The sequence below is a fragment of the Tursiops truncatus genome, chromosome 8 (assembly GCF_011762595.2).
Source record: "Tursiops truncatus isolate mTurTru1 chromosome 8, mTurTru1.mat.Y, whole genome shotgun sequence".
In the NCBI taxonomy this organism is placed as follows: Eukaryota; Metazoa; Chordata; class Mammalia; order Artiodactyla; family Delphinidae; genus Tursiops; species Tursiops truncatus.
Window position 1 is genome coordinate 85,458,890 of NC_047041.1, and position 22,480 is coordinate 85,481,369.

General features: G+C 40.4%; 1 protein-coding gene across 6 annotated transcripts in view; it reads left to right on the top strand.

The window, feature by feature from the left end:
• Positions 1-22,480, top strand: part of TRIM44 (tripartite motif containing 44) — a 118,947-nt gene that overhangs the window by 17,928 nt on the left and 78,539 nt on the right. For all 6 annotated transcript variants that reach the window (XR_012333519.1, XR_012333520.1, XM_019948347.3 and 3 more), the window contains exon 2: positions 2,472-2,549. Coding sequence is in view for 4 of the 6 variants with exons in the window: in XM_019948347.3 (XP_019803906.1) it covers positions 2,472-2,549 (78 nt within the window). In the remaining 2 variants the exon portion in view is untranslated. The remainder of the gene's footprint in view (positions 1-2,471; positions 2,550-22,480) is intronic.

A 22,480-nucleotide genomic window follows, 5' to 3' on the forward strand; every position in this document is an offset into this window, starting at 1 on the left:
ATGCTTTGTAAAAAGGAGGAAGGATTCTGCTGACACACTGTTTTTATGAAAGAAGGCTAAGGGTTCCCTTATCTCTCCACACAAGGCACATCTGCCTGCAAACAGGCTGTCTGCTTCTTAGGGATTCCTTCGTCGTCCTGTTTCTCTTCTGAATGTTTTAAGACACAGTTTGGTGCATTCCTTTCTGTTCTCTAGAGCCAGGGGGAAAGTCATAATATATCAAAGGCTCTTTCTGAAGAGCTTAAAATGGGTGCTGGCAGCTGGGATGTGGGGGAAAAGAGTTTTCCAGGGACAAGTGACCTGCTTGTTCCAGCCAATGAGAAGCAGGTTAGAGGAATGATATCACCAGACAGTCTTTATTGTCTGATCATCTCATAAAAGCAGGATTGTGTCTGGCAATTTAACCCTTTTTTAGGTACTTTGGGTCTCATGCACTCCCCTGGTGTGTGACCTCCAGATTCCTTTTCCCACCTGTCTGCTGTGAGACCAGAGATGAAAGATTTAGATTGGTGAAGAAATTTGGAAAGTTGTCATCATTTTAAAAGTAAAACTAAAAATACAAATTATTAAAATTTAGAACCACAGTTAGGATGGGAATGTCAGCTAAGCTGTGTTTGGAGAGCACATCTAAAGCAGATATCGGTCTTAGGTTACATCAGACTTTTACTGTGTAGACTTGGGAGAGAAAGGAGGTTAGAGGGGAAAAAAGGATTTAGGCTTTAGTCTGTTTTAATCTATATGATGGAGTCTTACTAAGTAGGTCCTGTTTTGGAGGAATTGGAATTTTCCCCCCAAATTTGGAAACTATCACTGATTCTGAGGCCAATTTTGAAGAACAGACATTTGTAGTACTTGTTTATATTGTACTTATTTATTGTCCCATACCCATAAAAATGACAAGTCATTTTACTTACTCATGCCTCCTTTCCAACACTGGTAAAATGAGAGTGATTATCCTATCCTATCCCCAAGGAGTTGAGATAAGAAAATAAACTAATTCATGTGACTTTACATTGTGCTACACACATGTATTATTATAAGGGCATTCATATCTTAAGATTGCATATTCATTTGTTTATTCAGCAGACTTTTTTGAACACCTTCTTGATGCTGAACACAGATAGAGGTAAAAAGTGTAGTTCTTACCTTTAAGGAATTTAAAATATTGTGAGGGAGACAGACAGTAATAATAAATATGTCTCGTACATCTATTGTCTTTAGCATGTGCCAGGCCCTGTTCCAAGTACCTTGATGTATATGAGCTCATGTTGTCTTTCTACAACCCTATGAAATGGGTACTATTATTAGCTTCATACTATAAGGAAATTGAGGCGCTGAGAGGCTAAGTGACTTGCCTGAGGTCACACAGATCTAGTGGTAGATTTGGGACTTGAATCCAGGCAGTGTGGCTTTAGTCTGTGCTTTAAATCTGTGCTGACCGGTACAGTAGTCACTAGCCATAGATGGCTTTGGTGCACTTGAAATGTGGTAAGTCCAAATTGAATTGGGCTGTAAGTGTGAAATACACACTAGATTTCAAAGACCTAGTATGAAAAAAATGTATAAAATACCTCATGTTGAAATTACATGTTGCAATGATAATATTTTGGATATACTGAGTTAAGTAAAATGTATTCAAATTAATTTCCTTTTATTTTTGTGACTACTCAAACACTTAAAATTATATATGTGGCTTGCATTTGTGGCTTACATTATATTTCTGTTGGATTTTGCTAGTCTAAATCATTATAATGCAGTAATAACAACAATATAATAGGTGACATTTATTGAGCACTTACTGTGTGCCACGTAGTGTGCTAACGCCTTTACAAACAGCATTTCAATTAAGCTTCAAAATAACCCTTTTTATAATCCCCATTTTATCGAAGAGGGAGAAGTTTTCAAGAAAGTCAGTATTTGCCTGAGGTTAGTCAACTCGTTAATGCCGACCCCAAATTTGAAACCTTATATTTCTGACTCAAAAACCTGTATTCAACTGAATACACTGAAATACCATTTCCAATTAGGGTTAAATCTTGGGGAATTTTCTTTGTTTTTATTTTTGTGAGAATATTTAATATTGCATACTTCTGTATTTGTGATGTAGAAGTTTAAAATAAAAATCACTTGGTCATAAAATAGACATCCCAGATAGAAATCTCTTTTGCAAAGCCTCAGCCCTCTGTGAATACTGGTGCAGTTGAGCCCTGAGATGAAGCAGTGAGTCAGCCTGTACAAATTGCATTTAATTTTCGTTCCAATTGTTCTCTCAGGTCACTGGGCAATTTATGTCCTGACCCTCTTTGTCCATAGAGAAGAGGAAGAGGGGCAACACATCTTTTCTTAGTCGTTTAGTCCTCTCGGGTGATAAGAAGAAATTGCCTTCCGTTTCATTGTCCCATGAAATGCTGTTTGTGTTCGAGAGAGCAACAAAATGCTGTCTGATGACCCCTGACTTTTCTTTCTTCTAGAGCAAAGATTCAGGCGGACTGAAGGCGGCTATGATAGAGTTGGTGGAAAGGTTAAAGTTCAAGAGCTCAGACCCTAAAGTAAGTATTGTTTTGGAATTAATTGGATATTGGTACCCCAAGTATTTCATTCTCCTTGAGCTAAATTCGAGGGATGTTAATGATGATCTATCTGAACATTGCATCAAGATCTAATTAAGCCTACCCATCAAAAGCCATGTTCTAACATGCCTGAAGATAAGTCATCTATTTTTCCCTTTCTCTATTTTATGATTTACAACACATAATCGTTCATTGTTTTCTCTGAACTGCAGACAAGTGCATTTTTAATCTTCTTTTACCGGGCCTTCGAGACTACTGGCCTCTGTGTCCATTAAATCCAACCAAAGGCATCAGAGATACCATCAGCTTAATGCTGGGGACTGGAACAAGCTCAGGCCTATCCAGTTGGTGTTCAGTACTAGCGTCTTGTCACTCCCCCACTTAACGGGAGCCAGCTGCCACTGTGAATACTTTTGCCCTCATGAGCTGGAGTCTGGTCTGGGAAATGGTTTAAGCTTCCCAGCTTTCTTCGCAAGATGTTGGGGGCTGTAGGATTGATATTCTGGGAGACGCCATACCAGGGTTGTGGGTGGACTGGGAACTGAACGTGCCAGAGGGATTATGACTAATGTAGCCTCCCTTCTCCTACTCAGACGTTTGCTGTGGCACTACCCGGTACTGGTGCCAGCTGGCTTTGCCTGAGAGTCAAAGCCTTTCACAATTAAATAGGGAAAGGAGCGTGATTTTATTTGGCTTTTTATACTGTCTTTTTTTTAATTAAAAAATTTTATAAGGGGAATAAGACTAGCATTTCTTGAGCACCTAATAAGAGCCGGGCACTGTGCTAGGAGCCTTACATACCTTTTAAAAAATTTGTGGTAAAATATACATAATGAAATTTCCCATTTGAACCACTTTTAATTGTGCAGCTCAGCAGCCTTAAGCACATTCACATTGTTGTGCAGCATCACCACCATCCATCTCCAGAACTCTTTCCATCATCCCAAACTGAAACTGCCCCCATTAAGCACTAACTTGTTATTGTCCCTCTCCTCTGACACACTTGTGATCGTTGCAGTAACCTTGTAAATTAGCTTTTATTTCCCATTTTATTGATAAGAACACATTGGGGTAACTTTTGTCGATTTTCTTAGCTCAAAGTAGAAAGACCTCCCTCCCTCAAAACCACTTATATGAAAGTAGTTTTCCTTTAGTAAAGATGAACCAATTAATTATTAAAGATAACAGAAAGCTTTTTTTACCGAGTTTCTCTGGTTTCTGGGACAACAGCTATCCTGAAGGAGACAACTGTATTTCCTCTTTCTGCCACACCCACATGCTTATAGACAGTGAAGAGCAAGAGAATGTGTACAGATTACACTGAGTGGCTTCTGTGCATGGTGATAATACAGGTAAAGTGCTTTGGGAACCTTTATGAATGCATATAGTGCTTCTGATGGGAAACTTGCCAGAGCTGAAAGAATTGAGTAGTCCCCATGAGAGCAACCCGTGGAAACCTCAGGATTTTCCTACGATGCATCATAAGCTAAAGGATATTTGTTAGGACCTCACTTGATCTTGGATATGTTTATACACACTCACCTTTCTTTCGTCTTCTCTTTGTCTCTCCCTGGATAATTTCCCACTAATCTATTTTATTTTCAAGCCGCTTTCTAGCCTAACATATGTGTATGCCATTTTTACCTGGAGCCAGCTTGAAGAAGGACCATCATAATTGCAGGATGACTGTTAGATCACAAAAAGGGGATGCAAAATGGGACACTTAAATACATAATTTCTGCAACAAAGAAAATTTTCCCAGAAACAAATTGGTGTCTTCCAAAAGAACTCATTAAGTTTTTAGTCTGTTCTGTTTTCCCTCCAAACCCCACCATCCTTTTTTTAAGTTGGCTTATTTAAGAAGAGCAGAATCTCCTAGGCTTTATGACCTGTCATTTTCTGGCACAGCAGCTTTACATAGAAGCACTGACTGAGTCATGGAGCCCCGAACACTCTCTCTGCCTCACTTCCTCTAGAATTCCCTAAAGCCTCACAAAGCTGTATTAGTCCAGACACTGAGGTCTACCGGGGACTGAGTTAATTTTTACCTCTCAGTTTTGCCAGAGAGGAGTGGAAGATGCCTAGATTAACCTTTTATTAAATTATAAAATAATATATGCTTATAGATTAAAAATACAGCTATCCGTAAAGGAAAAATAAAAAAATACAGCTATAAATAAAAATAATAAATAATAAAAAAATACAGCTATCCATAAAGGAAAAGGAAAATGGATTTCCCTTAAATTAACCACTATTAACAGCTTAGTGTGTAACCTCCTAGACATTTTTTCACGTGGAAATACGCTTCGAAGATGTATTACAAAAATTATACCATAGCTGTGGTTTTATCACACAGAATATCTTAAACATTCTTCTATGTCAGTAATATAGACTTCTTAATGAGATGCCTCATTTTGTCCAAAATATTTGTCAGAAATCCTCTTTTCTTCAGAGCAATGGTTCTTAAACTTCAGTGTTCATGAAAATCGCCTGGGGGACTTACTAAAATACAGAGTACTGGACCCACCCCCAGAGTTTCTGATTCAGTGTGTCTGGGGGAACTAGAAACTGTGCTGGACCTTGGTTATTTTCCTGCCATCTTGTGTTTTGGTTTTCTTCGTTCTTTCAGCAAATAGCCAGAAGAGCCCTTGTAAGTCCAAATGATTTCAACCTTGAAAAAAGTGAAATACATAAAATTCCAGGCTTAGAAAACAAATAAATTGAGCTGAGGGAGCAAAGGAGTAAGGGAGGGGAAGGGAGGTAAACTGAGTCATCAGCTTGGGCTCCCTGAGAGGACAGGGTTCCTTTAAACAGCTATGGCCAGCAGAGAAGTAGCAAAGCCAAAAAAAGGGAAAGGAGTCCTGGTCAGGAATTAGGAGGATGATCAAGGCCATCGCCATGGTCCAGGAGTGGGCTGAGTTCTCAAACCAGAGGAACAGCAGGAGACATCAAATCCCAGCTACTAGGGGTGAGCCCAAGGATGGGTATGAGAGCCAGAGATGGTTGCTAAATAAGGCACAGGTCCAGATGAAGTGGTGTGCGTGCATGTTGCCGTGGTGAGCCCTGTTTTAAAGGGGGCAGACCTCCAGGGATCCAGAACTTGTGTACAGTGGAAAGAAATTATTTTTAATAACAGTCTTTATTTTGTTTAATTGGAAGTGGTCTATTAAATAATCCTAATGCGTTTGACTTGATCCAGTTTGCAAACTTTTTTTTGCAGCCAGACTTTTCAGAAACATCTGTTGCACAAAGCAGCATTTTAGTCGCTAGATTTCTTATATTTATGCTAGACTTTGGGGAAATTAAAAGATGTAGTTAATCAGGGATATGTATGTGTGTATATGTCCGGACTAGATTTTTAGGAAATTTAGAGCATCTGAGTTCTTTACAGCTTTCCTTTGTAGTGACTATGCAATTATCTTTCATAGTTTACCCAGAGGGAACTGAAACTTAGAAAACACATTGATTTCCTTCCTTTCCTTCCCCATGCTCAGTCTCCCAGAAAGTATTGAACTAAAGTATAAGATGCTAAGCTCAATCTAACTAACCTCTCATTATTCAGTTAATAATAGCTATTTTTTCTATGATATATTGATTGCTTTTCTTTCCATGTAAGGTGCACCATTCGCTGTTTCCTATAGCTGGTGTGTGCTTGAAACAAACAGTTTAAACCATGTTTGTGTATCTCAAATTCATATTAATTTAATAAGTTATTCCCAAAAATCATCTTAAACTCGAGCCAAGTGGTTCACATTATTCTCTGTGACTGGAGTGGGATTAAACATAGGATCTAATCATACTAAGATTGTCTAAAATATAATCAGGTTCTTTTCCTTATTTTTTTTCGATTTCTACAGGTATTCTTACTGAAGTATGAAACCAAAGATCTGTCTAGCAACATGAAATTAGTTAAATAGAACTGAGGATTGTTTTCTTATTTTATTTTTATTTAGCATTTACAGAGCATTTTATAATTGCAAGAGGACCTTACAGACCTTTCTAATAGCTGATATCACTGACATGGAACATAGCCCAGTCCTCCACTCCAGTGCTAATCAGACTATTGTTAAAATGATAGGTTTTGCATGTACAAATAGTAATGGATATAAGCAAAACCTAACTTGAATTCTTGGTGTTAGTGTCCTGTTATTCACCTGGGTCAAGTCAGGCCTTGTGTTGGTCCTTGTCCTGCCTCAAGATAGAAGTATTCACTGGGGCAGTATTTATTCATCCATCTAAAGGAGAGAATTGAGATGCCTCAGTTATGAAGTTGGTTCATTCAAAAGTGTTTCTTTCATTGGAAGGTTATTAGAATTACTGACCTGTTTCTTTTCATTTATTTATTTATTTATTTGTCTGCATCAGGTCTTCGTTGCGGCATGAGGGATCTTTCGTTGTGGCACTCGTTGCGGCACTCGTTGCGGCACTTGTTGCGGCGTGTGGTCTTCTCTCTAATTGTGGTGTGCAGCTTTTCTCTTCTCTAGTTGTGGCGCGGGCTCCAGAGTACGTGGCTCTGTAGTTTGTGGCAGGTGGGTTCTCTAGTTGAGGCGTGTGAGCTCAGTAGTTGTGGCGCATGGGCTTAGTTGCCCCATGGCATGTGGGATCTTAGTTCCCCAACCAGGGATCAAACCCACGTCCCCTGCATTGGAAGGAGGATTCTTTACCATTGGATCACCAGGGAAGTCCCTGTTGACCTATTTCTTCACTTTACATAAAAAAGAAGTAATCTTGGAAGACATGAATTGTGTTTATCTCTGTATCCTCAAGCCCTGCTAGCGTGGTACCTAGTAATAGATATGCATTATCTATTACAGCAACCATATGAAAAGAAATATCATTTGCCCTGTTTTATGGATACGCAATCCAAGACTTGCAGGGATTAAACAACTTGCTAGTAAGTGGTGGGAACAGGACTGGACTTCAGATTCATCTTCCTTCATGTTATTCACCCCCACACTGTTGTTGAACCCATGGGTAAGTTGATATTTATACATAGCCTGTCATCCCTAGCAATATGACTCTTCACTAACTATTTTTCCCTCGCACCCTTCTTTTACCTCCCTTACTGGATCCTGCAGCCACAGCTTCCCACAATTCTAGAGTCCCAGGACTGGAGAAAATATGGGGAGATGACAAAGGATCCATGACAGCCCCAGAGCATTTAGCCCTGGCCAAATGGAGAACTAAGGCAAGTGCTTCAGTAGTTTCCCCTTATGTGTGAAGGACACCAAATGGGAAAAATACCAGTGCTTTCTCAGGTCCAGTCTAGGCTCTGAGGCATGGAAATCACCCAGAAGCAAATGTGACCTCTTTTCATCCTCTGTAGACACTTGGGCAGCAGGAAGAGGAGAAGCCAGCTCTTTGCCCTCCTTCACCATCTCCCTGCCTTTATCAAAACGAAACGATTTCCCCTTTTCCCATCCCCCAGTTACAAAAGTGATACATGTTCTTCGTAGAAAAATGTAGAAAATACAGACAACTATAATGTAGAAAGAAGAAATCAGCCAGTCTTCTGCTACCTGCAGTAGTTTGTAAACTTTCAGTACTTTTTTCTAAAATTGAGGATTCTTGAGCCTCACTCAGAACATCTAATTTGGTAGTTCTGAGTTCTGCTTTTTTAGTGTGCAGCTTGGTACACATGGTCAATACTCCATACTTCGAAACACAGCAGTGAGAAAGCTGATTAATATTATGGTGCTTTGCCTTTCAGATAGAAGAGTCCTATTATTCTATATATAATTGACCTTTGAACAACATGGTTTGAACTGCACGGGTCCACTTACATGAGGATTTTTTTTCAATAGTAAATACTATAGGGGCTTCCCTAGTGGCGCAGTGGTTGAGAGTCTGCGTGCCGATGCAGGGGACGCGGGTTCGTGCCCCGGTCCGGGAAGATCCCACATGCCGTGGAGCAGCTGGGCCCGTGAGCTGAGCCTGCGCGTCCGGAGCCTGTGCTCTGCAATGGGAGAGGCCACAGCAGTGAGAGGCCCGCGTACCGCAAAAAAAAAAAAAAAAAAAAAAAAAGGTAAATACTATAGTATCGAAACTACATGATCTGCAGTTGGTTGAATCTGTGGATGCAGAACCCAGAACTGCGGGTCTGGAGGAATCCCATAACGGAGGGCTGACTCTTAGTCATACAACGACTTTCAACTGCATAGAGGGTCAGCGGGCTGGCTCCCCAACCCCAGTGTTGTTCAAGAGTTATATAACTATTATTCTATGTGTGTATATATATATATAAAACTATAACTATACACACACACACACACACACACACACACACACATACACATAGTTTATGTCCTGCTTTTTTCACCTAACATTATTTCTTATAAATATATACATTTTATCATTTGAATCCATTTCTATCTTTGAACCCCAATTTAGGAAACTAAAATCCTGAATGCCAGTCTGCCGTTATTGCCAAGTGGAACCTTTACATAATAAGGCATTTCTCTTTTCTTCCTAATAGCATAAGCAGATTCTGTGAGTTTGTTTATTTGTTTTTTGAGGCAGGCATGATAGTCACAGTCTAAGGTTATTCAGGCACAATGGAAACTGAGTTAATGCAAAGTCAGATACACAATCGAGTAGTCAGCTTCAAGCTATCTGTTTCACAGCATCTACCTCCCCACTGGTCAGGGTGTCTCCCATCATGTGACAGAATGAATAAATGCAGGGCACAGTGGGAAGTCTGAAGCCATTTGCTCCAGGCCCTCCACTTTATAGGTGAGGACACTGAGGTGCCAGGGTAGTAAAGGTTCTTGCCCAAGGTCACCCAGGCAATTACAGCAGAGCTCAAGAAGGTCGACAGCTTTTAGGACTATAGCTCTGTAGTTTTCCCAGTAAAGAGAAGTTTTGTCCATTTGACAAGGATGTGGAAAAATTGGAACTCTCATAAATTTTGGGGGGGGATGTAAAAAGGTATAGTGACTTTGGAATATGACCTGCCAGTTACTCAGAAGGTTAAACATAAGAGTTGCCGTGTGATCCAGCAATTCCATCCTGGAGTATATACCCAAGAGAAATAAAAAGATACATCCACACAAAAACTGCACACCAGTGTTCATAGCAGCATTATTCATACTATCCAGGATGTGGAAACAACACAACCAATGTATGGGTAAATAAAATGTGGTATATCCACACAGTGGAAGACTATTTGGCAATGAAAAGCAGTCAAGTCCTGACACATGCTGCAACAAGGGTAATCCTCAGAAGCATTAGGCTGAGTGAAAGAAGTCATTCACAAAAGACCTGATATTGTGTGATTCCTTTTTCTGTTTGTGGTGATAAAAATGTTCTGAAATTGACTGTGGTGATCGCACAACTCTCTGAATATACTAAAAACCACCGAATTGTATGGTAATGTGAATTATATCTCAGTAAAGCTGTTGAGAGAGAGATTACTGTCTGAATCACTTCTTTTAGGCCTTCACTTGAATTGTCAGCAGCGAATAGTCCTTTTTCTTTCTCCTCTCCTCTTCTAGACAGGAATGAGGTTCAGAAATCTAATGTTAGCCTCTGTCAGGGGGAGGCAGTATTTTACAGTTATTAAAAGCTCACTGGGACCGATACTGTCCAGAGTTGATAACTATGCAGTCTTGAGCAGATCCTGTGCTTAACCTCTCCATTTCTCAGTATTTTTGTTTTTCAGCTGCAAAATAGAGGATAATAGTACATCCTTCATAGGGTTGTTAGGAAGATTAAATGAGATAATCCATTTAAAATGCTTAGGACAACATCCTGTAAATGATGGCTGCTGCTAGCTTTCTCCTAGTCCTGAGACCCACCCCACTGTTTCCAGTAGAAGGGCAAGGGTACATGGGGGTAGTTTCCCCCCCTCACCCCCTCCAGGAGTTTAGGAGATCTTCTAATACTGGTGGAGAAAAATAAGCCACCTGTTCATAACTAACTGAATTCTGCACTTTGATCAGTTAACACTTCCCGGCATTAGTGACACAGATTTCAGGTTTTAAAGGGCCATTGCTGCCTCTTCGAGTGATAATGACATGCAAATAAATTGAGTTAAATCTCCATAGTTGAGCCCCCTAGGTGTTGCTGCCTGGCTGGCTGACTCTGTGGGCCTTGCATGGCCGCCCTGCCTGTTGTTGGTTCTGTGTCTATTGCCCATTCAAGTCAAGGCAAATATATCTGCCTTGGGGAGTGTGCAGCTGTGTGTCCATATATTCCCAATGGAAACAAATCAGTGCCTAGAAGCAATTATGTTTATTGTTATGGAGCAAACTCTCTAGTTAGCAAAACTGCCTGGTGTCAAATTAAAAGAAAATTAGAGAAATTAAGAGCCACAAAAGAAATCATGTGTGGCATTTAAGAGACACATTAGGAGATATAGCCCCACTTTAAAGTAAACACCACTGAGATTCTGGTTCCCTCCCTACTTTCCGTTTCCCTTCGGCTTTACCCTTTGGCTGTTCTCTTTCTATTGGAGCCCCAGAGCTCCTAATTGAAGCACCGTACAAATCAACTCCAGGCATTTTAAAACTAGGTGGACGTGGTCTCTGAGCTGCCTAGTGGGCTGGAGCATTGTTAGAAATCAAAGGGATTGAGTTTTAAATGGCTTAATAAAATTAGCACATTGTGATGTCCTTCTTCCCCGCTCCAGCTCCTCTCTGCACTGACAGGAGCCTTGATAATTTACTCTTAGCCAGAGCTTAAAGGGCTTATTACATGGCCAACGTGAAGAAGGGAGTGGAGCTGTCAGGGCTCCCCCATAGCAGCCACACTTCACGTTTCCAGTGTAGGATTGTATTTGACATTTAATTTAGGAGCCTGGGTAGCTAGGTATAGAACTTTTTGTGATAATAGTGATAAAAACCACCCAGAGTTTTATTTAAGGGTCTCCTTCTTTCCTGTCCCCCTCCCTCCCCTTTTCCTTTTAGTTCAACCTCATTCAGCTAGGAAATAAAATTCAGGTTTACTCAAGGAGAAATGTGGGGTTTCCCTTTTTTGATATCTTGAGGCTAAAGCTACAGAATGCAACCTCAGTCAGCCAGGTCTGTTTGTCAGTGCTTGTATGTATGTGTGAATGTAAAATTTGAAAACTGGCCTCTCCCCTGATTGCCTCTGCATTTAGCCAAAGGGCAAAATCCGCCAGGGCTCTGTGGTTGTGTAGAACACTTCCGTTCAACCCGTGATCCAGTTGATCTCCACCCCATTGCTGAATAGCTTTTGTTTACTTCTTTAGCAGGTGAAACAGATTCTATGATATCACCTTAATTCCTAGCTCAACCTGATTAATTAGACATTTATAATCCCCATTTTACAGATGAAGAAACATTTAAGAGGTATATTGACTTGTCCAAGGCCACAGGGTTAATGATTGCAATAAATTGCCTTTCTATGATTGCTATATGGAATTAGTAGAAGTTGTAGGAAGTTATTAACTTTTTAGTTTTAGAAGATGGGTTGGCAATAGTATACAAATGTAGAGTTTGTTCAGACTTTTAGGGAAAAAATGTTAGATTGAGTATGCCATGCTTTCCTTTACTTCTATGTTGAAAGAGCACAGACATTGGAGCCAGATGACCCGAGTCCAAATACTGGCACTTATTACGTCCATCATTTGATTTGTCTGAGCCTTCAGTTTCATCAGTAAAATGAGACAAATATTATGTTTTTATTAATGAGTATCCTGCAAATGGAAACTTTTGAGGAGGAGATAAGAAATGATGGAAGATGATTGGTATCACAGCTTTTGATGGTCCAGAAAGTATTTTAGAAACTGTAGTTGTTTAACAAGCCCTATGGTTCTTAGGTTAGCAGATTGTTAGCTGCTCAAGGGGGTGTAGTAGGGTTTCAGTCGGCTAAAGAGAGCAAATATAATAGAGACAAGTTTGAGGTTGGGGAGCTGACTATATCTCCAGACTGTGCAGGTGCTGAGGGGCAGGGTGTGACCTGTCCTTCCGGTGCTTTGCTTCTGTGTTGTGGAAGTGGACAGCATCTGACCTTATCAAACTGGAAAAGGCTCACTCACAACCTGTGGCTATCTACTGAAACAGGGGCTAGGAGCCTCTCATTGACATCCGTGCTCTTCAGTGCCTAGGATGTGTGAAGTCCTTCCTGTGTTCCTTTGGGAAATTTGAATCTGTACTCCCAAGGGCGTAAGTTCTCTTTCTCTAAGAGAACTGGCTGGGGCTCTGTATCTGTGAGAGCTTGGTGGGTACCATAGGAAAAACCCACAATAAATGCTCACAGTTACTGTTATCTGGACCAGCAGAACAGTTCTGCTGATGTGTCTATGTTCCCAGAGAGTACTAAGTTCTTTCCATGTATTATTTTGTGTAAACTTCACAAAAATATCTATGAAAAAACTTTCACCTTTCTGAGCTTCAGAAGCGTAGAGTTAGCAGAGCCAGTACTGCAGTCTTTCTCTGTCACCACAGACTCCACCAGCTTTACTATTCTTGACCCTCTGTAGCAAAGAAGACTCAGAAAACATGAGACCTACATCTCAGTGCCCTTTCCTGACCCTTCTTGGTGGCAGGCAGCTGTTTTGGTTTTGTGGTTTCTGTAGTATACAGATAGCTGTGGCTTTTCAGGAAAGGTGTGTGGCTAGAGAACTGAAATGGAGGTGAGGGGTGAGTCTTGTTTTAATGTAATTGCTTGAATCTTCAGTGGATAAAATAGGCTTTCTTTGTATATTCAAGTCTGAGAGGTTTAAAAATAGTATAATTTCTGTTTAGTTGCCCCTGAAGCTTTCAGTGGCACCTTCTACTTCCCACTTCCTACACAGTAACTTCTGAAGCAGAAGTTGTCTTTCTATTTTATACACAGGTTAAGGCAGAAAGAAAGCTAGAAAAGAAGGTGGAATAGAAGCTCTCACTCATATTCTTGTTTGTTATAGGCCCTGGGTGTCTCAGGGGACCCGTTCTTCTACTTTCACATTTCTACAGGGGACACCCAGAAGTTTTTTTCTTTTCACTCAGGAAAAGTGTTGCTCAGAAGTTTATAATTGCTTTCTTTATTGCCACCCTGGGGTCAGGCAGAGAGAAGCGTCTTAAGAGCAAGCAATAGTATCCATTCAAAGTGAGCTCAGCATCCCTCTTGAACTCTTCTCTGGTGCCTCCAGATCAGTGCCATGACGCTGGGTTACACATCAAGTTGTCATGGCAATAAATTCATAGCAGCTGACAGCATGAACAGGCGGTCCTGGGAGGAGACAGTGCTTGGCAATGATGACACAGCCATAGTGGTTAGATCTCCGTCTCTCATACTAGGGCTACTTATCAGTCTGCTGTGACTGTGTCTCAGATGACTGGGGCACACAGTTGCTATCCACTTCACAGCTGATTAGTAGATTCAAGTGTTTATTAGGATCTTTCAAGTACACAACCTCTAGGAAACATAGTCCTGAGCCTCTAATGCTCTGTGTATGTGTGTGCGCGTGTACCTGTGTATTTATGTTTGTGTGTCAAGGAGGGAAAACCATGAAAGGGAGGAGGTTCAGAAGAAGCGTATTACAGGGTCATATGCATGAAGCTGGTAAAGAACAACAGCGTACTTAGGCTCAAGTACCAAAATTTGTAGCCTCAGGGAGAAGCGTGCTGGCAGAAATAGAGGAAGGCTGGAGTGTTCTGACTGAAATGTGGGGTTCCTGTCCAAGGGAATGCGATTCTGAAAGTCAAAGGTACAAGCCAAGCCAAAGACTATATAAGGCAAATCTGAGGTCTAAACACGGAGAAGGAGAGCTTGAAGAGCACATATAGTTACTAAGTCTGAAGGGCGAAAGGTGAGATTTGAGGTAAAGATCAGGAAGCCAAGGATTCAGGGCCAAGTGGAGATGAGAAAGGAGAGAAAGCTGGCCTGGAACAAGTTGGAGGTAGGATCAGAATCCTAAATAGTTTCTTCAAATCACTCAGAAGCTCTCTGTGTCTTAGAATTGTGTTTCGGCAGATTAGTGGTTCAAGTGAGAGTGGGGCTGGATTAAAGGGTCTAGGTTGTGGGGGGGCAGGTGGAGCTTAAATGGAGCATTTGAGTCTAGAGAATGGGTATATTTATTTAGTGGGGAGTGGTGGGAAAGGGGTGCAAGAAGGGGTGTTCATAGGTAAAGGGGGAGGCTTCTTCAGCCAGACTGTGGTGGAGAGGCTGGTGCGGGATGGCTTCTGACACTCAGTCAGAAGGTATTGACCGCCATGATGTGCCAGACCCTAGCAAAGATGTTTGAATTTCTCCTCCAGGTATTAAGTCAAGGCACCTGTTATCTAGTGGAGAAAATAAAACTTGATTCCAGAGTTTAGAGCCTGGGTGATTGCCTAAACTGTGGTATCGTTAAGGGGGAGAGGGGAACAGGACAAGGTTTGAAGGGAAGATATGAAAGAATAATGTTGTGTTTAGAAGGCAGATTATGTAGTCAAATTATGTGGGTTCAGACTCCACCTTTGCCACCTACTATGTGTGTGAATTTGGGCAGGTTTCTTATCCCCACTGTACCTCAGTTTCTTCATCTATGAAATTGATATAATAATAATTGCTACCTCATGGTATCATTGTGATGATTAATTGAAGTAACACATGTAAAGTGCTTAGAATAGTGCCTAATATGTAAGTGTCCAAAATGGTAGCAGTGACAATCATGAGGAGGAGGGAGAGGATTCAGTTTGATGCTTGATGGTTTAAGTAATAGGAAAGTATCCAGGTGGAGATAAACATCAAAAGGAATGGTGAGACTAGAGACCTCAAGAAAAAACTCAGGCTTAGGAGCTAACTGCATGGAGATGGTAGTTGAATTGCAAAGATGGGATGAAACTGCTAAGGAGGAGGTTATAGAGAGAAAGCAGTTTTGTACCCAGAGGGCATTTAACAATGCCTGGAGACTCTTTTGGTTGTCATAATTGGGGCTGGGGAGCAGTGCTACTGTCTCTACTACATAGAGGCCAGGGATGCTGCTACGTATTTTACAGTGCACAGGACATTTCCCCACAACAGAGAAATACTGACCCCAAATGTCAGTAGTGCCAAGATTGAAAAACTCTCAGAGTTTCTCAATCACAGCTGTCTGGAGAGTGTGTGTAAAATTGCAGGGATGAAGCTGATAAACAGAAAGCCGGGGAAGTCCAAGGTCATAGAAACCGTGAGAGGAGAGAAATTAAAGACTGAGGGGTATCAGCAGTGCTAAATGATACAGACAGGTCAGTAGTGAGAGCAAATGGAGTTGGTGACTAGTAGACTCTTTAGTGCTGGAGGAGACCGGGCAGCAGGCTTTATGTGACTTTCTAAATAAGATTGGTGGTTAAAAGTAGGAGGGGAGGCAGCACTGCCATAGGAAAAGGGTTATTCTGCATTCTTCTTTACTTCTTATTTTGACTGTGTTACCCTAACAACTTCTAGGTCAGATTCCTAGTTCCCTGATGCCCCTCTTGTTTTAGCAACAAGTGTGATTAGAGGCAAATCTGGATTAGTGAATTAGTTCCAAGAGTATAAACTTTGTGCAGCTATATCATTTTAGAGATAAAAGGAAGGTTGAGTTTAGCTTTTCATTTTTAATAGCTCAGGAACCTGAGGCCCTGAGAGATTCAGTGACTTGTCCAAAGTCACGCAGCTGGTTGGTTCTGAAAACATCCACGGCCTCTGACTCCCCATTCTGAGTGCTCTCTTCTGTGCCAGGTTGCTTTCTGGTGGTCTCATAATGGTTCTCAGAGGCTCAGTTTCCTTTTCAGGAGGAGGTTACTAGATAGAGTGGTTGTCAGAGCCCTGACCTGGAAAAGGCTGACCTGAGGTGAATCTTTGCTCCATAGCTTACCTGCTGCGTAACTCCGGGCCAGTGACTTTACCACTGTGGGCTTCAGTTCCCCTACCATAAAATGAAAGTAGTATTGCCTGCCTGAGGATTAAATCAGAAACACGTCTGTGATGGCACCTGGAATGCTGCCTGCACATGGTCGCTCTTAATATCTTCATCGTTATTATTCATAAGACTGTATCTTTGTCGCAGATTAAAAGGCAAGAGAATGTCCAGTGACAGGAACCAGGCGAAAGTTAGGCATGCCATCTGTTTCTCCCCACCTTACTCCTAACTCCATCTCCTACTTTGTGATAAGAGCAGTATCATGAGGGTTGGTGCTGCTGTGGTTATACAAGGTTTTGAAGCACATGTCTCTCCAGTATATTGTGATGATGTCTATTTGTCATTGATGAGCCTGTCACTCATTGGATCAGTTAGACCTTTTTCAGAGTTTTTCCAGACACTAAACCTGGCTCTTTTGAGGAGCCCCAGGATGACTGAGGGTCCCATAGAGGAATGTTCAAATGGCAGGAGCAGCACATGCTAAACGTGCTTAGGTCTTGTGGAAGCCATTATTTTAACTTTAGTTGAAAAGGACTTTTAAAAACCTTTAATTTGTGGTAGAAAAGCGGAATCAGATTAGGAAGGAAAGGTCTAGTATTTACTGGGAAGGCAAAGAATAAAATGTTGACATGTTTGAGACTAAGGTTCAAGCAGAAGAATTGTCCTGCCTGGCCCTTTGGATGCTCAGCCCACCCCCAGACCTTCTCTAGGCTCCACTTCAGTGGCTATTTCGTTTTCTGTTTTAATTGTATTAACTTTTAAAAATAGACTTTATTTCTTAGAATAGTTTTAGATTCTCAGCAAAACTGAGCAAAAAATAGCATTCCCATATGCCCCCTGCCTCCACAGATACAGCCTCCAACATCAGTATCCCACGCCAGAGTGGTGTATTTGTTACAATCAGTGAAACTGCATCATTATTACCCAAAGTCCATAGTTTACATTAGGGTTCACTCTTGGTGGTGTACATTCTGTGGGTTTGGAAAAATGCACAGTGACATATTATCTACCACTACAGTATCATACAGAATATTTTCACTGCCCTAAGAATCCTCTGTGTTCTGCCTGTTCATCCTTCTCTCTCCCCAAACCTCTGACATCCACTGATCTTATTACTGTCTCCATAGCCTTTTCTAGAATCTCATACAGGTTGAATTCTTTCATTTAGTCATATGCATTTAAGGTTCTTCCATGTCTTTTCATGGCTTGATAGCTCTTTTTTTTACACTGAATAATATTCCGTTGTCTGAATGTATCACAGTTTATTCATCCATTTACCTACTTAAAGACATGTTGGTTGCTTCCAAGTTTTGGCAATTGTGAATAAAGCTGTAAACATCCATGTGCAGGTTTTTGTGTGGACCTAAATGTTCAGCTCCTTTGGGTAAATAGCAAGGAGCATAATTGCTGGATCCCATGGTAAGCGTATGTAGTTTTCTAAGAAATTGCCAACCTGTTTTCCAAAGTGGCTGTACCACTTTGGAAAAGTGGTACATTTGCATTCTCATCAGCAGTGAATGAGAGTTGCTCTACATCCTCATCAGCATTTGGTGTTGTGATTGTTCCGATTTTGGCCATTCTAATAGGTGTGTAGTGGTATCTCAGTGTTGTTTTGATTTGCATTTCCCTGATGACATATCATGCTGAGAATCTTTCCAATGCTTATTTGTCATCTGTATATCTTCTTTGATGAGATGTCTGTTCAGGTCATTGGCTCATTTTTTAATTGGGTTTTCTTATTGTTGAGTTTTAAGAGTTCTTTGTATATGTTGATAACAGTCCTTTATCAGGTGTGTTTTCTTCCAGTCTGTGTCTTGCCTTCTCATTCTCTTAAGTGTCATTCTCAAAGAACAAGTTTTTTAATTTTAATGAAGTCCAGCTTATCAATTATTTCTTTCATGGATAGTGCCTTTGGAATTGTATCTAAAAAGTCATCACCATACCCAAGGTCATCTATGTTATCTTCTAGGAGTTTTATAGTTTTGCATTTTACATTTTGGTCCATGATTATTTTGAATTAATTTTTGTGAAAGATATAAGATCCCTGGCTAGATTCTTTTTTTTTTTTTTGCATGTGGACATCCAGTTGTTTCAGCATCATTTGTTAAAAAGACTGTGTTTTCTCCATTTGTATTGCCTGTGCTCCTTTGTTCAATATCAGCTGACTGTATTTATGTGGATCTACTTATGAGCTCTGTTCTGTTCCACTGATATATTTGCTTGCTCTTTCAGCAATACCACACTGTCTTGATTACTGTAGCTTTATAGTAAGTCTTTAAGTTGAGTAGTGTCAGTCTTCTGACTTTGTTCTTTTTCTTCAGTATTGTATTGACTATTATGGGGCTTTTACCTCTCCATGTAAACTTTAGAATCAGTTTGTTAATATCCATAAAAAAACTTGCTGGGATTTTGATTGGGACTGCATTGAATTCATAGATCAAGTTGGGAAGAACTGACATCTTGACAATTTTCAGTCTTCCTGTCTATGAACATGGACTGTCTTTACTTTTTTTTCTCCTTTGATTTCTTTCATTTTAGTTTTCCTCATACAGATTTTGTACATATTTTGTTCAATTTATACCTAAGTATTTCATTTTGGGGGTACTAATATAAATGGTATTGTGTTTTAAAATTCAAATTCTATTTGTTCACTGATGGCATATATAGGGAAGTGATTGACTTTTATATATTAGCTCTGTATCTGGCAACTTTGTTATAACTGCTTATTAGTTCCAGGAGCTTTTTTTGATGATTCTTTTGGATTTTCTACATAGATGATCATGTCAATTGTGAACAAAGGCTGTTTTATTTCTACCTTCTCAACGTGTAAACCTTTTATTTCCTTTTGTCTTTTGAAAAGAAGAGGAAACATACTTACCTTGTTTTTTTTTTTTTTTGTGGTACGCGGGCCTCTCACTGTTGTGGCCTCTCCCGTTGCGGAGCACAGGCTCCGGACGCGCAGGCTCAGCGGCCATGGCTCACGGGCCCAGCCGCTCCGCGGCATGTGGGATCTTCCCGGACCGGGGCACAAACCCGCGTCCCCTGCATCGGCAGGCGGACTCCCAACCACTGCACCACCAGGGAAGCCCTATTTACCTTGTTTTTGATCTTAGCAGGAAAGGTCTAGTTTCTCACCATTAAGTATGATGTTAGCTGTAGATTTTTTGTATATATATATTTTTTGTATATTTTTTTATGAAGTTGAGAAAGTTCTCTGTTCCTAGTTTGCTGATGGTTTTTATCATAAATAGACATTAGATTTTGTCAGGAGCTTTTTTTTGCATCTACTGATATGATCATGTGATTTTTCTTCTTTAGCCTGTTGATGGTAGATCATATGAACTGGTTCTCAAATGTTGAACCAGCCTTGCATACCCAGGATAAATCCCACTTAGTCGTGGTATATAATTCCTTTTATACATTGTTGGATTCGAATTGCTAATATCTTACTGAGGATTTAACTTCTTTTTGAGCCATATTTCTTTTAAAAAATTACTCTTCAAGAAAAGATAAGTGTTACACATTATTGTAGAAAATTTGGACTGAAAAGTTAAAAAAAAGAAAAGTACCCTTAATTCCAGCACTCAGAGATAACCACTCTCCAACATTTTGGTATATTTCTTATAGTCTTTTATAATACAAATAATAATACAGCAGCAGTAAATATCACATTACTTCATTGAGTGCATACGTGAAGTAACTAAGTGATAACTGAGGTAGAGATCCCATGGTACTCTTAACCAAACGAGGAAAGGAGGTAAAGAAGATACAAATGACTGCTTTTGTCTAGAGGCTGCTGATGAAGATGAGAAAAGTAGTTTGGCAAGAGATTAAATGTTCATTTTAATAACGTTTTCTCTACCCTTCTCAACGCCCCATTGTAAAATCCAAGCAATCCAGGCTTCTAACCACGTTGTCAGGAAAATGTTTGCCATCCCTCAGAATGTTGGTAATAGAATGTAGTTCACAGTTTTTGTTTTTTTCATAGATCTTATCCGCTGTGTTTCTAGCCTGTTGGATAATTTTCCAAGCCTTAGGAGTGGACAGTTGTTTTATTCACAAATAGTGGCTCTCCCACTCATACACAAAAGACACAGGAAAATGGGAGATCCAGCCATCCACTGAAAAAGGACTCTGTCCTACTTGTTGATGAAGCTCTTCCCTTGTCTGTCCTCACTGAAGCCTGGCAGAGGTTTGCAAGGAGCTCTCTTGAGGTAAAATGCCAGAATAAACCCCAGGCTATACAGAAGGCTTAACTTTGAGATTTCCTACCTGGAAGTTTCCATAGACACTGGCATGCTGAGAGGGTGCCATGCTGTGGGAGTGAGGACAGATTGCAGCATTGAAAAAGTTCCATTTTCTGCTTTTTTATTATACTCTTTTTGAATAGTAGTCATTCAGAAGAGGAAAAAGGGAGTAAAAATGGACTTTTTCACCTTTGGGGAGGTATTTAGCATCTTCACACTCTATTTCATGCACTTCACAAGTTTTTTAGTCATTTTTGGAATGGGCTCCTTTAAAGTTACTTGCAGGAAATTTGGCTAAGAGAACAAGTATTTCTGAAAGCTTCAATCATTGTAGACTCAGATGCTTTTCCTTTGTGTAGCTTCCTGCTCCTGACCCTGTTCCATCTTTCTCAGTTCATCCCAGCAATGTTTTTCTGGAACAAATCTTTCTTAAGCCATCATGCTTTCTAGCTATTATGCTTGTTGTTTTTATAATCTGCCTATAATAAAAATGTAAATAAAACCTTGGTTTCCTAGAGGCCAGCTAGCTGGGAGGTAATGGCTTCCAGCCTATGTCAAACACATTGAATGCTGGTGTTTTTTAAGTACAAGCTCTTAATTCAAGGTTTTATGTGTTTAATTATGTGTGTGTTAATATAAAGTGCCAGTCTGCATGCCTCTTGGGTCTGGTCTAGCTTAGAAATATTAACTATAAGAGCATAAAGAAAGTACCATGGAATGAGACTTAGCTCTTCAAATGTGTATCCTTTATCCCAAGATTCACTTCGGGGGAACAAACATCCTAGTGGGGATAACAACAGAAGCAACCTGTTAACTGAAGAAATATCTCAGTTAAGAAGAAATAAATATGAAGAACCTGAAGCAGGCAGAAAGGGATCATTAGAGGCAATGTGTTATAGCAGGAACTACACTGACTAGACCAGAGGAAAGTTGGTTTCTAAACCATACTTTGTTACTGTACCTCTCTGGGACCTTTTTTTTTCCAACCTGTAAAGTTGGACTCAGCTCTAGTAAGAACTATCAGATGTTCACTAGTTAGTTCTGACAATTCACAAATAAGCTGCTTATTTTTTCAAATTACAATGCTGTGTTTAAGTAATTTTAGAAAATGCTATATTTAAGTAATAGCTGCTTTTCACCTAATGCAACCATAACGAACATATGTCAACTTGCTTACAACCTAGGGCTTTAAAGTTTTAACAACTTAGGGACCAATCAATTGACCAAAGAGAACAAACTCTTTTTACGGTTTTGTTTGTGTAGAGCAGCAGTCCCCAACCTTTTTGGCACCAGGGAGCAGTTTTGTGGAAAACAGTTTTTCCACAGACTGGTGAGGGGGGAGTTGTTTCAGGATGATTCAAGCACATTACATTTATTGTGCACTTTATTTCTGTTATTATTACATTGTAATATATAATGAAATAATTATACAACTCACCATGATGCAGAATCGGTGGAAGCCCTGAGCTTGTTTTCACTTGCCACTCACCAATAAGGTTTTGATATGAGTCTGCAAGCAATTGATTTATTATGGTCTCTGTGCAGTCAGACCTCTCTGCTACTGATAAACTGTATTTGCAGCCGCTCCCCAGCACTAGCATCACTGCCTCAGCTCCACCTCAGATCATCAGGCATTAGATTCTCATAAGGAGCACGCAACCTAGACCCCTCGCATGTGCAGTTCACAGTAGGGTTCACGCTCCTATGAGAATCTAATGCCGCCGCTGATCTGACAGGAGGTGGGGCTCAGGCGGTAATGTGAGCAATGGGGAGCGGCTGTAAATACAGATGAAGCTTTGCTTGCTCACCTGCCCACCGCTCACTTCCTGCTCTGCAACCCGGTTCCTAACTGG